At 45.7% G+C, this 14291-nt stretch overlaps 1 protein-coding gene across 1 annotated transcript in view; it reads left to right on the top strand.

Moving 5' to 3' along the window:
- The window catches only part of WLS (Wnt ligand secretion mediator), a 42974-nt gene extending 29290 nt beyond the window's left edge, over positions 1-13684 (top strand). The window contains exons 4-12 of the mRNA XM_083743088.1: positions 1034-1195; positions 4261-4397; positions 4748-4916; positions 6085-6182; positions 6479-6542; positions 8976-9119; positions 10058-10141; positions 11525-11678; positions 12732-13684. Coding sequence (XP_083599214.1) covers positions 1034-1195; positions 4261-4397; positions 4748-4916; positions 6085-6182; positions 6479-6542; positions 8976-9119; positions 10058-10141; positions 11525-11678; positions 12732-12841 — 1122 coding nt within the window. The 3' untranslated portion in view covers positions 12842-13684. The remainder of the gene's footprint in view (positions 1-1033; positions 1196-4260; positions 4398-4747; positions 4917-6084; positions 6183-6478; positions 6543-8975; positions 9120-10057; positions 10142-11524; positions 11679-12731) is intronic.
- The last annotated feature ends 607 nt before the right edge of the window (positions 13685-14291 follow it).

The raw sequence follows: 14291 nt of genomic DNA, 5'->3' as shown, positions 1-14291 counted from the left end.
GTGCTCGGAAACGTACTGGGAGCCAATGTAGGTCTTTCAAGTCCGGTGTTATATGGTCTCGGCGGCTGCTCCCAGTCACCAGTCTAGCTGCCGCATTCTGGATTAGTTGTAGTTTCCGGGTCACCTTCAAATGTAGCCCCACGTAGAGCGCATTGCAGTAGTCCAAGCGGGAGATAACCAGAGCATGTACCACTCTGGCGAGACAGTCTGCAGGCAGATAGGGTCTCAGCCTACGTACCAGATGGAGCTGGTACACAGCTGCCCTGGATACAGATTTGACCTGTGCCTCCATGGACAGCTGTGAGTCCAAAATGACTCCCATGGGGACAGATAACTGCTGTCCCCATGGGATTGTGCTTTGGCTTTTCAGTATGATCTTTAGGTCTCCCATCACAGACAAAATGGGGTTTGGAGAACATCTCTTGTGGGCACACAAAGTGTACCCCCATTACGTGGGAGACTTTACTCTGTCCATAAGTTATGAACAAGTTCTCCTGCTACGTCATGGTTTACGAAGTAAATAGCAGAACCGTTTGCAGCAAAATCAGCAAAGGATTATTATTATTATTATTATTAACAGTTTGCATAATGCTTTTTTTTTCAACCACGGCTTACAACATCCTACACTCCTTTGGGATGTGGCATTGGACTTCCCATATATTGAATGTATTGTTTTCACAGATGTTCATGATTTTCCCCCCAAAGCGGGAATGGCAAGGATATTTTCCCCATCAATAGTTGTAATGGCTGATTTTTGAACCTTTAGTTACCATTTGTGGAAGGCAAAATTATTGAGGGGAAAGTATTAGGTAAATGTATTTCTATTACGTTTCACGCATCCTAAGCCTAAGCTAATGATATGGGAAGAGCAGGGGGGGTGGGTTGTGTGTTTTTTTTAAAAGAAACATCTCCATCTCTCGTTGCCCTCCTGAGCCAAAATAATCTGCCATTTTACAAAACGTAGGCATTTTTAAGAGCACTTGAAAAACCAATGCTGACGGTTGTCTCTTTCCCTCTCCTGGTGTTCCAATAGACTATAGAGAATGAAGGCAAGTTCTATGACTGTGAGGTGCTTCCATTCATGGAGATTGGAACTGTTGCTCACAAATTCTACCTTATCAATATCCGTCTACCTGTGAATGAAAGGGAACGCATCAATGTGGGAATTGGAGAAATCAAAGATATCAGTCTAGTGGTAAGTGTTCCCTTCAAACTTAAAAGCAACTGTAATTGCTAGGGTGTCAAAACGTATTTTGTATGGAATAGCCTTTGGAAAGTGGAGACTCTTAACTTCTGATTTGTTGAATGGAATAAGATAGGAACATTAGAAAGATGGGTACTGGTGGCATACCACACCCATCATAATGGGCAACCCTGCCAAGATACCTCCCAAGAATTTTTGTGCCAGCTTTCTTTTTTTTAAAAAAAAGTGTGTAAATCAGTCATGCACGTTGCTCTGTTCTAGGGAATTTTGGGTAAGTTAACAACAAAGTGAGCATGTAATAATCCTGTTTATACACCTCCGAAATCCTTATGTAATAATTCTGCCCATGCAAGTAAAGCAGTCCCCCCCCTTGCTTTTAACCTCCTGTTAACTAATTTGACTGTAAACAGATCAAGAAGCCAGAGTTGTCAACCAACAGACTAATAGTTCATTAGTCAACAGGCTAATGAATTACCGTATTTTTCGCTCTATAACACGCACCTGACCATAACACGCACATAGTTTTTAGAGGAGGAAAACAAGAAAAAAATATTCTAAACGAAACAGTGGATATATGATTTTTGTGGTTCATGCTGTGGCCACAGACATGTGATCTGACGGTGAGTTTGGGGTAGCCCAATGCAAAAATCCTGAGGATCCATGTGGATCCATGCTTTGTAACCACGTTTTTGCACCATTGCGGCCCCATGAAACAGTGGGTGCGTGTGTTTTTTGGTGCAGGCTGTAGCCATGGATATGCTATGTGATCTGATGGTGAATTTGGGGTGACCTAGTGCAAAAATCCTGAGGATCCATGTGGATCCGTGCTTTGTAACCACGTTTTAAGTGGGGAGGGAAGGAAAAGAACTCAAGGGACAAGGAGCACGCGTGGGGGGTATGGAGAAGGATGCTGCTGATAATGCAGGAGAGGCTCCTCTCCGGCTTTGCTCCTTTAGAACAAGCAGGCTCTGCGTCTCTCCCTCCTCCCCGGCAAGGAAACCATGATAGTAACCACTCTGAGACAAATCAAGAAAAATTGCGACCAACACTCTCCCCCAACAAGCGCAGTGAGGTCAAAACACACACACACGCAGAGGGAGAACTGGCCCTAAAGTCGCAGGGTGCTGGGGGAGTGAATGGGAAGCAAGAGAAGGAGAAGGAGCCCTCACACACAGAGAGACACACAGAGTGTCAATTCTAAAGTCGGAGGGACAGCGCAGGGAGAGTGAACGGGAAGCAGGAGGAGGAGAAGGAGCCCTCTCTCTCACACACACACAGAGTGTCAATTCTAAAGTCGGAGGGAGAGCGCAGGGGCGCAGGGAGAGCGAAGGGGAAGCAGGAGGAGGAGAACGATAGCTCAAGCACACACACACACACACAGCCCCTACAGTGGCTAATCCAAAATCGGACAGCAAAAAACTGCAGGCAGGGACAGAGAGTACGGGGTTGTTTTAAAAGCAGTCAACCCCGCTCTGCTTCTCTCCCTCCTCCCGGCTAGGCTGGCTGAAAAGCTTCGCTGCTACTTAGCAGATCAGTGGGGAGGAGAGAGGAACATAGAGGACGGGGATTTTTAAAGCAGCCAAGCCCGCTCTGCTTCTCTCCCTCCTCCCCAGCTCGGCTCGCTGACAGGAGCCGCTTACACCTGCTTTGCTGTTTCAAAGCAAGCCACGGACTGCTCACAACTGCAGCAGATTCCCCCGCCATCTGTAGGCATTCGCTCCATAACACGCACAGACATTTCCCCTTACTTTCTAGGAGGAAAAATCTGCGTGTTATGGAGCGAAATTTACGGTAACTTTCTGGGATGTTTTGATTCTGCTTAAAGATTATTTTTCAAGTTAAAACGGGCATTCAAGAGAACTAAGCCACAGTTTTATAGTATGAATGAAATAAGCACAGATGTGGCTTTCTGAATCTTGCTTTAAGAAAGAACCAGATTACCAAAAATATGAATCCTTTGCTCTCTACAAGGAGTGCATGAAGTTAACAGCTTCTTCAAAACGAAGTGAGGGTGTATAATTAGGCAGTTTGTGTGGAATGCTGTCCCTGCTCAGAGCCTCCTTGCTCCCTGGGGATTTCTCCCTCTGTCATTGCTCCAGCTATTATCCTCCCCTTCCCCCACTGCATTAACTAGCTTGTCACTTGCTGTGCTAGGAATGGCTCTCTTGATTGCTAGCAATTCCGCCTGGCCACCAGCCTTTGCCTGTCACATGCCGTCTGCCTTTGAGTGAAAGTGTGCGAATTCCACTGGAGAAACAGGTCTCTGGAGGAACTAAAGCAGGGGGGCGGGGAAGGGATATTGAGAAAAATAGGTATACCGGGACTGGATTATAACTGAGGGTCTTAAGTATGGGTCTCATTTTGATCCTCTTGTTAGGACTATCTGATATGGAAGTTAATATTCCCCCCATAAAAAATTATTGATGTTTTTCATAATACAATACAATAAAAAGCTAACCTAAATTGAAAGAAAGAAAAACAAAATGCAAAGTCTTCTCTCAAAGGTAGATCTTGAACTCTTGTCTCACACAGAAAGGGGTGGGCTCGCCAAGCTCCTCCTGGGAGCTTTCTTTTTTTCTCCCAGCCCCTCTCCTCCACCCCAGTATCTTCCCTTTCCTGCCTCTCACACACAGGGTCTTTCACCAGCCAGCCATTACCTTCATGTGTGTACAATTCCCTCAGTGACTCAGAGTAGACACACACACACACACGGAAAAGAGAAGAAAGAAGATAAAAACAATGTAAGAATGAAAGAAGAAAACAAAGAGAGAAACTACTTCCGATTCTTTGTCGGTTACATATAAAAAGATTATTCAAAATATTCGCTCCAGGACGAAGTTAATCTGTTTGTTACAATATTTTCATGATTAAGCGGCTAATTGAAGAACTTGCTTCTTTTGCTCGGCTTCTTCGCAGGGCTTTCTTCCTTCCCCAAATATAGTTGTTACTTGAGCTTCACGATGTTTGTTGCAAGGTGTTGTAGTTAATGTCAAATGGATCTTAATGTTGGGAAAGGGAAGAAAGGCAGCGTTTTCAATTTGCTCTCCCTTCTCCAGGGTATCCATCAGAATGGAGGGTTTACAAAGGTGTGGTTTGCGATGAAAACCTTCCTTACTCCGAGCATCTTCATCATCATGATTTGGTACTGGAGGCGGATCATGATGATGACGCGACCACCTGTGCTCCTGGAAAAGTGAGTAAAGATAGATGACACAGGTGTAACCTCCTGAATCTTGCTTTAAGGAGGAACCCTATTACCAAAGCTACGAATCCTTTGCTCTCTGCAAAGAGTGCATTAAGTTATAGCTTCTTTGAAAAGAAGTCAGGTGGCCAGTGTATAATTAGAGAGTGTGTGTGGAATGTTGTCTCTGCTCAGAGCTCTCCTCCTTCCCTTTGGATCCCCCCCCCTCTGGCATTTTCCCTTCCCCATCCCCAACACTACATTATTAAATCCCTCACACATTTTTCATTGGGGTGAATGCAGCAGCAGTTTCTCTGAAAGGGAGCACTGAAAGCACCGTTGTTGTTGTTGTTGTTATCCAGAGTTATCTTTGCTCTTGGGATCTCTATGACCTTCATAAATATTCCAGTAGAGTGGTTTTCTATTGGATTTGACTGGACGTGGATGTTGCTATTTGGAGACATTCGCCAAGGAATCTTCTACGCTATGCTTTTGTCCTTTTGGATCATCTTCTGTGGAGAGCATATGATGGTGAGTATGATCGTTTCTGGGCATAATACTGTTTGTGTATGTGGGTATTTTTTATTGGCCATGGAGAAAGTATTTTAAGAGGGTTTTCTTCCCCCTTTCTGTAGAATAAAGGCAGGCAATCAGAAACATAGGATGAATGTATGAGGGGGTTTTTAGTCCATGGATTTGAAGCAATGAGAAGGTAATTCTGTAAGCCATATCAGGTGGGCAGAGCAATCCTAACCCTGGCCTGGCGGCAGCAGGGCATGATGGAGCCACATGGCTTCCACCACATCCAAAGCCTCACTGCTAATGATGTCTGGGATAAGGGGCTGGTAGAAACCCTGCTTCATTCTGCGCTATCCTGGAACTGGGGTGGCAGTCGGGGCCCAAATTGTGCCAGATGCCATCACAAATGGATCCCGGGTCATCTCAGTCCCGCTTCACCCTCAGAGATGGTGTTGAGGAACTAGCACTATTTCAAAGTGTGCTTCAGTAATACTCTTCACCTGCTTGAGTGGCACATTGGTTACACAGGTTAAATCATTCTTATTGTTTCTTTCCTACTGGTTATCTCCCACCTTGACTACTTCAATGCGCTCTACATGGGGCTACCTTTGAAAGTGACACGGAAACTACAACTAAATCCAGAATGTGGCAGCAAAATGGTGACTGGGAGTGGCCACTGAGAACAAATAACACCAGTCTTGAAAGACCTGCATTGGCTCCGTTTCCGAGCACAATTCAAAGTGTTGGTGCTGACCTTTAAAGCCCTAAACGGCTTTGGCTCAGTATAAATGAATGAGCGCCTCCTCCCCCATCATACACTGAGGTCCAGCGCCAAGGACCTTCTGGCCGTTTCCTCCTTGTGAGATGTGAGGTTACAGGGAGCCAGGCAGAGGGTCTTCTCAGTAGTGGCGCCCGCCCTGTGGAACACCCTCCCACCAGATGTCACGGATATAGACAACTATCTGACTTTTAGAAGACATCTGAAGGCAGCCCTGTTTAGGGAAGTTTTTGATGTTTTATCTCTTCTTCTTCTTCTTCTTCTTCTTCTTCTTCTTCTTCTTCTTGTATTATTATTATTCTGTTGGTAGCCGCCCAGATGGGCAGGGTGTAAATAATAAATTATTATTATTCCTGCTACCCATTTGCAAATCATTCTGTTGTCTCCTAATTTTATTTTTAGGATCAGAGTGAACGAAACCATTTCTCCGCTTACTGGAAACAAGTTGGACCAATAGCTGTGGGCGCCTTCTGCCTCTTTGTCTTTGACATGTGTGAGAGGTAACTGGAGACTTTTTATTTTTAAGGGGGATCACATAATCTTAATGTGTTTGGTTTTAGTTTTTTTTTAGTTCTAAAAAGCGACTTATGATAATAAGAAAATTATTAATGCCAGAACACTGTTCCAGCTGTAAATGTTCTTTGAATTTTTCCAATATATAGAGTCAAGCTTTGCTTGCATGAAACCAACAGAGCACTGCTTTGCCTCTGGTCCTTCCAGATCTCAAGGGCAATTGCTGCCTTATTGTATACTTTGCCGTGTGTAATTTAATCTTCTTGTTCCTTTCAATTTCCAGAGGGGTACAATTAAAAAATCCGTTCTACAGTATCTGGACCACAGATGTTGGCACTGAACTGGCTGTATCCTTTCGCTGTTCGCATCAACAAAAGCTGTGTGTTTTGCTTGTCATAGGGTATTGGGAAAGGGGCTGCATTTTCTTCAGGGACTTTCTGAACATACTGAAAAACCTGTTGACATGGCCAAACTGATAGGAACCTTTCACATAAATATTATGGACCACCTCTGGTATCCTTTGAATGTATTTCATGAATTTGGCAATTGATTTGATGATGATTCTCCTGCAGAGGCTCCTTTCTGTGGGGATGTTACTAGAACAAGAAAGAAGCATGTTGTTGGTTGTCTACCCAGGTAGCTAGTTGGAGGACACAAAAGTGACTAGACTTATCAAGCTACAAGGGCGGTGATAGAAGTTGAATGGCTTTGCTGTGCTTTTAAGCTTGCAGACCGAATCAGGAACAGGTAAACTTCAGGCTTGTGGAATCCACCTGCTTTTGGGGTGGGGGTACAGTGGTACCTCGGGTTAAGAACTTAATTCATTCTGGAGGTCCATTCTTAAACTGAAACTGTTCTTAACCTGTGGTACCACTTTAGCTAATGGAGCCTCCCACTGCCACTGCACCACCAGAGCACGATTTCTGTTCTCATCCTGAAGCAAAGTTCTTAACCCAAGGTACTATTTCTGGGTTAGCGGAGTTTGTAACCTGAAGCGTCTGTAACCTGAAGCTTATGTAACCCGAGGTACCACGGTATTCTTGTTTGGGTTATTTTTGCTTGAACCTTAAGGTTTGCCAACCATACCTGCTCAAGAGAGCAGACATACACTGAGAGTTAAGGGCCAGGTCACATTCTCAGCCCAGCAATCTTATTTCTAGCATAACAAGGTGGCGCTGGGGTCTAAACCGCTGAGCCTCTTGGGCTTGCTGATCAGAAGGTTGGCAGTTCCAATCCGCGGGACAGGGTCAGCTCCCATTGCTCTGTCCCGGCTTCTGCCACCTAGCAGTTCGAAAGCATACTAGCGCAAGTAGATAAATAGGTACCACTACTGTGGGAAGGTAAAGGACATTTCCATGTGCTCTGGCTTCTGTCGCAGTGCCCCGTTGTGCCAGAAGCGGTTTAGCCATGCTGGCCACATGAACCGGAAAGCTGAGCACCGCAACCCATAGTTGCCTTTGACTAGACTTAACTGTCTAGGGGTCATTTACCTTTACCTGTTGTAGCACAACAGCAGAAATCCACTCCCTACCTACCTCCCATGGTTTTCCCTACCATGCCTTTTGTTTCTGCAGCCGAACTTTTTGTGCAGCAGGCTTGTTGTTACTAAGCAATTGGGAGTCGGAGCCAATCTGCTGGAAATTTCCCGGAGTTCTTCTGGATCTCCTTTTGTCCCCATGCTGCTTGTCTTTGTGTACCTCCCCTCCTGTTTTTATATTTTTAAATATTTTGTTTTTCTGGCATGCCTGTGAACCTAAAAACTTTTATGCTGAGCTTGCTCATTTTTGGAAACCGCATGCCTGGGCCAGAAGCACTTTCAAATGGTCGCTAAATTCTTACTAGGCTAATGTTCTGCTCTGGCTACCTTGCACCCCTCCTTGCAACAGGCCTTTCCTTAAGATTGCAAGGTGGCTGCTGCTTCTGAGCATCTTCTCTGTGTTCCAGCAGAATAGAGCTGACAATTCCAGCTGAGGTTGTTTTAGCCTCCTGACGTTTTCAATATTTTATCCCACATTAATGCCTTGTCAAGAGCTAAGGGGAACAATAACAGCATATCAGGTCTGGGACTTCCTGTATGCTCTGCCTCATTTTTACACGCTTAGTAAATGGAGCATACCCCCCCCTTAAGAACAGAGCCATGTTGTGTTAACTTCACAAAGCCAACTGAATTGCCTGTTGTTGCTGTGCTGGTCCAGGGGGGAGGTTACCGTGGGGCGAGGTCCAGGACCTGAGTCGAGGGTCGGCAGACAGTCCTCCACGGGCGAAGCGGGGTCCACAGCAAGGAGCCAGGCAAGGACAGGAACTCTGGGGGAACCGGACTGGGTGCTGGCCGAAACAGCTCTTCAACGACGTTGCTCCCGCAACCTGGGACCGGGCTGACTGGCCTTTATCTTCTCTAAGGCCAGACTCACCTCTCCTGGCCTTAAGGCGAGCACTCCTCCTGGGAGAAACTAGTTCCCTTCACCTCTCTGCCCTGAGCCTCTGCAGTTCAGGAGAGGCTGAAGGGTTACTGGACCCAGGGGGAGACTCACCTGTAGGCACTGAGTCCTCAACCACCTCCGGAGCCAGAGTGGATTCGCCTGGTGCCTGCTCCTGAGGATCCGGCACAGGTGCAGGCGCTTCAGAATCAAGGCCCTACCCCAGTTCAGCTGGCCCTGGAGGCGGGGACTCCTGTGCAGGCTGGGATTCCTCCAGTTCAGCCTCTGAATCGGATTCCCAGGCCATCACAGTTGCTGTCTCCGCCTCGTGTGTATGTCAAGTAACTTAACTTTACTGCTCAGATGGCATTTATTATCGTTGCCGGAATATGCCTCTGCCTCTACTTCTTGTTCCTGTGTTTCATGGTGTTTCAAGTGTTCAGAAATATCAGCGGCAAGCAATCCAGCCTCCCAGCAATGAGCAAAGTGCGCAGGCTTCACTATGAGGTAAGGAGCCTGAGCAGTAATGTCTTCTTTTTAAAAGGCCACTTTGCATCAATATTCTGATCAGGTTACTAGTGAATTGTAACCAAAGAGCAGAGCTTGTTTTGCCACTAACAAGAGCTTTGCGGGGAGAAAATACAGGATGGTTTTAACAGTGCCAAGTCTGGACCTGGTTGAAAAACCACTGTCCTGGGCATTCCTGAAGGCATTATTCTCCCCATCCCCCCCCCAAAAACCACCTGATTACATAGAAACTAGAATCCTGGGATTCCACAAAGCAGAACTTCACAAAGAGAAGAGTTGCAGTGGCGCATAAGCTTTCCCAGTGAGAGATTTCCATTGTGCTGCAGCCGCTGCTCAAGCAATTGTCCCGGGAGCCCCTTCCCCTTCCTTCATTCCTTGGCCATGCTTTCCAAGCTTTGCATTGGTAGCGGCTGGTAGGGCAGTGTGGGAGCTCAGTGTGATGCCTTCCCAATGTGGGTGTGTCGCTGCCCGTTGTAGAGCAGGGAGGCAGCAGGTAGCACAGTGCAGACACAGCAGAACCATTTGGCTGCTCTCCTCTAGCTCACCTGCCCTCCTTTATTGGTAATGGGCAGCAGCAGTGCATTGGGAAGCCTGGGAAGCCACACCGCCCTGCCCTGTGCTGGGTGAAAGGTCCAGCACTTGCCGTGGTCATCTTATATCCCTCTCTTCTTACCCCCCATCGAGATGCTGCCAGGCAGCAAGGGTTAAACATTCTGTATGTTGAATGCTCACCAAGCCAAAACTTTAAGGGTGGTGAGCAAAACAAAGGCTTATCCCATCAGAAGAGATCAAGATATTGACAGATCAAGATACTGACCTGACTGTCTCACTCTTGCTTGCTTTCCCAGTAATTTTTGAAATATTTGAAGCTACATTCCCGCTAACCACATACTTGTTACGTTTCTGTGTCTCCCTAGGGGCTGATTTTCAGATTCAAGTTCTTGATGCTAATCACATTAGCTTGTGCAGCCATGACCATAATATTTTTCATTGTCAGTCAGGTGAGTATCCTAAAAATGACTTTCCACAGAGGTGTTCCCCCCCCCCCCCCAATTTTTTCTACGTGGTGGTTGGGCTGTGGCCTTTTAAAACCCACTGGAGAAACTTTATGGTGCTTTTGGGTAAGGGCTTTCATCTGGTCCTTCACTAATTACCTGTTGGAATCAACAAATAACCTTTGCATTCAGGATTGGGGTCGCTTATTCTTCCGAGACAAGACTGTGTGCATTTCCCCCCCTGGATTTGGAGCTTTAACCATGTAGCGGAGATGTTGGAGAGCATGGGCGAATGGGGCCCAGAAGTGTTCCCCTACGAAACATTTACCCACACTGCATTGCTTCCAGGGGCAGCACAACGCATTGTGCCACCTGAAATGGGGTCCCTACATCTCCTCCTGCCCCCAGCTGGCAAAACTGGGGGTACTCCACTCTTCTCCACCTGCTTGCGCTGCTGCTGACAAAGCACAGATGCTCCCTTACTAAGAAACGGCTCCTTCTTCCAAGTGACACACTGCAGCCAATGTCACCCGGAAAGCACCAGTGCCTCTGCTGCTTTGCTGCAGTGCCGATAAATTACAGTTTGAAACGCCGTTAAGGGAATTTTAAACTGTAACATGCCATTGGCTGTGCTGCAGATGACGTCACCTGCTATTTGTTAAGGGTGCTGAAAGTTGTTTGAAGACCTTTCCTTGTGTAGCTCACACAGCTACAATTCCCATAATTCCCTGGGAAGAAGGATTGACCGTCAGCAAAAAAATTCAGTAGGAGGCCAGTCCACTGTCCCTCAGACATTGCGGGGCATGTGGCGGTAGACTATATTTTGAAAATAAAAATAAAAATGAACAAATTTCTATGCCCTACAAATGCATTTTAAATAAAAGATGCATTTTAAATAAAATGACACATTCTACTCATGTAAAAACAGGTTGATTCCCGGACCGTCCACGGGCCGGATTTAGAAGGCGATTGGGCCGGATTCAGCCCCCGGGCCTTAGTTTGCCTACCCATGGTTCAGACATGGTTAAGAAGTGTAGTTCTGTGAGGGGAATTGAAGTCTCCTAACAACTAACTATCATGTAAGTGTGGTTGTAGTGCGTGGCCAGCTCTGCAGGTGTCAAATGGTGCCTACAGTTCCACCACCTGAGCCACGTGGCCCATCATGGTTCAAGATAGGATTGGCCCTGTTTCCTTTTCTTCTAGTCATTGTATGTAGAGAAAGCAAACCAGTAAGGTCACACCTAGGAATGAAGACTCTGGTAAAGGAATGGGAGTTGCGATTTCCAACATGGAAAGGGCCGTTTCTCTTAAGGATATGGTTGGGATTTAGTTGTTTTTCCTGCTTGCTCTGTTCCTCACTTGGTTTTACCTTCTCTTTCTCCTGGGTAGGTGACTGAAGGCAGCTGGAAATGGGGTGACTACACCGTCCAAGTGAACAGTGCCTTTTTCACAGGGATATACGGGATGTGGAATCTTTACGTCTTTGCTCTGATGTTCTTGTATGCTCCCTCACACAAAAACTACGTCGAAGAGCAATCGAACGGTGGGCTGATGCAGCAGTGGCTTGGGTCGAAGTCACCTCACTATATATTTTTTTAGAAGACGGGGGCTTCTGTGTTTTAAGTCTGGGTATCCTCTCATTGGTAGCCTGGTTGTATTGGTAGCATGGGGTTGTGACTGCTAATGACTGTTCCTATGTTGAGGGTAGCCAAGGAAAACCTATATTGCGGTTTTGGGGATCATTCTGCCTCCTGTTCTAATCATGAAGGGTTTCCCATAGGCATTGGGTGAGAACAGGATGCTAGACTTAGATGAGCCACTGACCTGATAAAGCAGGCTCTCTCCTATGTTTCTTTGAGTGTAAGGTGTGTGGAAATTGTTTTGTAATTGCTGGTCGATCTCCGGGTGATGGGCAGTGTTGCCACCAAGGCAGTGGCAAAAAGGCTTTCTCTCCCTTGTCCCACCCCTTCTAAAGGAGGCTGCTGAGATGGTGGGGGGAAACCAGGAGTTGATTATTTTGTAACAGAACTGTTAAGCCCCTGTACAGAAAACAAAATCCCGAGCTGAGCATGTATTCAGACAGAAACCCACTTTTCCTTTAGTGACATGTAGGCCTGTCCTAAAAAATTAATTGCCAGAAGCATTCAGGGCTACAAGCCATGATTAAGTCCATGCTGGTTTGGTATTTGAGGTATATTATTTCTCAACTGGCTCTATTTCACCTCAAAGTTTTAGTTAAAATAGTAGAACCCTTTAACCTAAAGTCTGCCTGTGCCCAGTTGTGGCTAGATCATTGTGACCCAGAAATGGCATGTGGAATCACCTCTTTTGGCTTGTACTGATCGTGTGGACTGATCAGTTTAAGGATGTGTTCTTATGTACCAAATCCTGCCTCAGACAGAACTCTCAAAGGCAATTCCTGAGTTAAATCTCTGCTTTAAAGTTTGATGCAGACTTTTAAAAAGGTGTTCCCTTACTGCCAGCTTTTCAAAAAGAATATTCTCTTCCAAAGGCCTCATGGAGGCCTGGTCCGTGACTGTCCTCATGCCAAGACTGAGCTTTTGTCTGAAACATGGCTTTATTTTATTTTTTCCAGGAGACCTGGGAGTAAACAGCGGAGAAGAGCTTCAGCTCACTACCACCATAACCCACGTGGACGGACCGACAGAGGTTTACAAACTGGCTCGCAAGGAAGCCCAGGAGTAACCACTAAAGCAGGACTCATCAGGCACAAACTGTGGGTGACACATGGAAAGGATGATGATCTGTGTCTAAAATCATCCCTAAAGTGCCTGGCACTGACGGGGCATTTTCACAGAAGGGTGGCAACCTGGTGGAAATGCTGCTTTGATAGTAGTGTATCTTACTTTTGACTTTTTCCCCCTACGACACTCTTTAGTTTGTCTTGGGTGTTAACTGCAGAAGGTGGGGTGGGGGATGATTGAGAGTGAGAATTGATGTATGGAAAGGAGAGGTGCCCATTTCCATGTAGGACCTTTGATTTAATACCTTACTCATTACCCACACACCTGCTGCTCCTTCTGATATAGGGACATGATTGGGAAACAGAGTTGGAATACTTTGTGCTTCCCCAAGTCAAGGTTTTTTTATTCCACACTCCCAAAACCTACGTTTAGAACCATTTTTTGTTCTTTATTTATATCACACGTAATGGTTAACATTTACATGCTTTAATAAGCACATTCATGACTTCTTTTCTAGTCTAGTATAAAACTACTTTTTGTAAAGTTTTGGTACAAATAAGGTCATTTCAGCTTTAAGTCGGGCTATTTGTGTGCAAGTGTGGGCGTGCGTGCGTGCTGTGAATACTAACAAGTCTATCTGGTGTAGATATCTTTTTATATGCCCCAAGAATCCCTGTTTACTTGTATGATACATAACCCACGGAGGTGAAAGGGCTGTTCGTGTGCACTGTTTAATTCTTTTGTTCTGTTTCTATTCCTTTTCTTTTTTAAATAAAAGCTCCATGTAACTTGGGGAATACTGTAGATCTTTTTTTTTTATACTATGAATAAAATATACAAATAATTCTGGCTTTTGCTTATTTATTTATTTTTTGGTAGGGAAACATATAAGCAAATGCTGCTCTGTTTTAAGCTGTCTCCTTAAATCTACCTGTGGAAAGGAGTGGAAAAGAGAATGCTGACATCTGCTGGAAATTGGGTGCATTCCAGTGGACCATTGCCCCCGCATAGGTTCAGAACTGTAAACTTAAGGCAGGTAAATGGATGGTGATGAGCATGTGTGTTTGTGTGTGTGATCTTTCATTGGGCCAAGCAGCATTCCCCTTTTTTGTCTATCGCACAGAGCTGGACTCACGTTTTCTGGAGAAGAAAGAAGGGGATCCCTTTATCATCAAGGGGTGGGGGGAGAGCAGGAAGTTGTGCAAACTCTGCAGGACGACTTGTGCAAGCAGCCAAGTCTCAACTTTCCCTCCAGCTCTTGGTGATGTAATTCAGTTTAACCCACACCGTCTCGAAGACAAAGAGAAAGGCTACAACCCAAGCATTATCTTCCGCACAATTGTAGGTCTGTAGAGGATAGTCAAATAATAAACGGGACAGCCACTACCTCCACACAGACACACACACCCAAGATGAGCCCTCTCCCAGAGGGGAATAGCACATGTGGCTTT

The sequence above is a fragment of the Podarcis gaigeae genome (genome assembly GCF_964106915.1).
Source record: "Podarcis gaigeae genome assembly, chromosome: 6".
Lineage (NCBI taxonomy): Eukaryota > Metazoa > Chordata > Lepidosauria > Squamata > Lacertidae > Podarcis > Podarcis gaigeae.
This window is presented reverse-complemented; position numbering and strand designations above follow the sequence as displayed.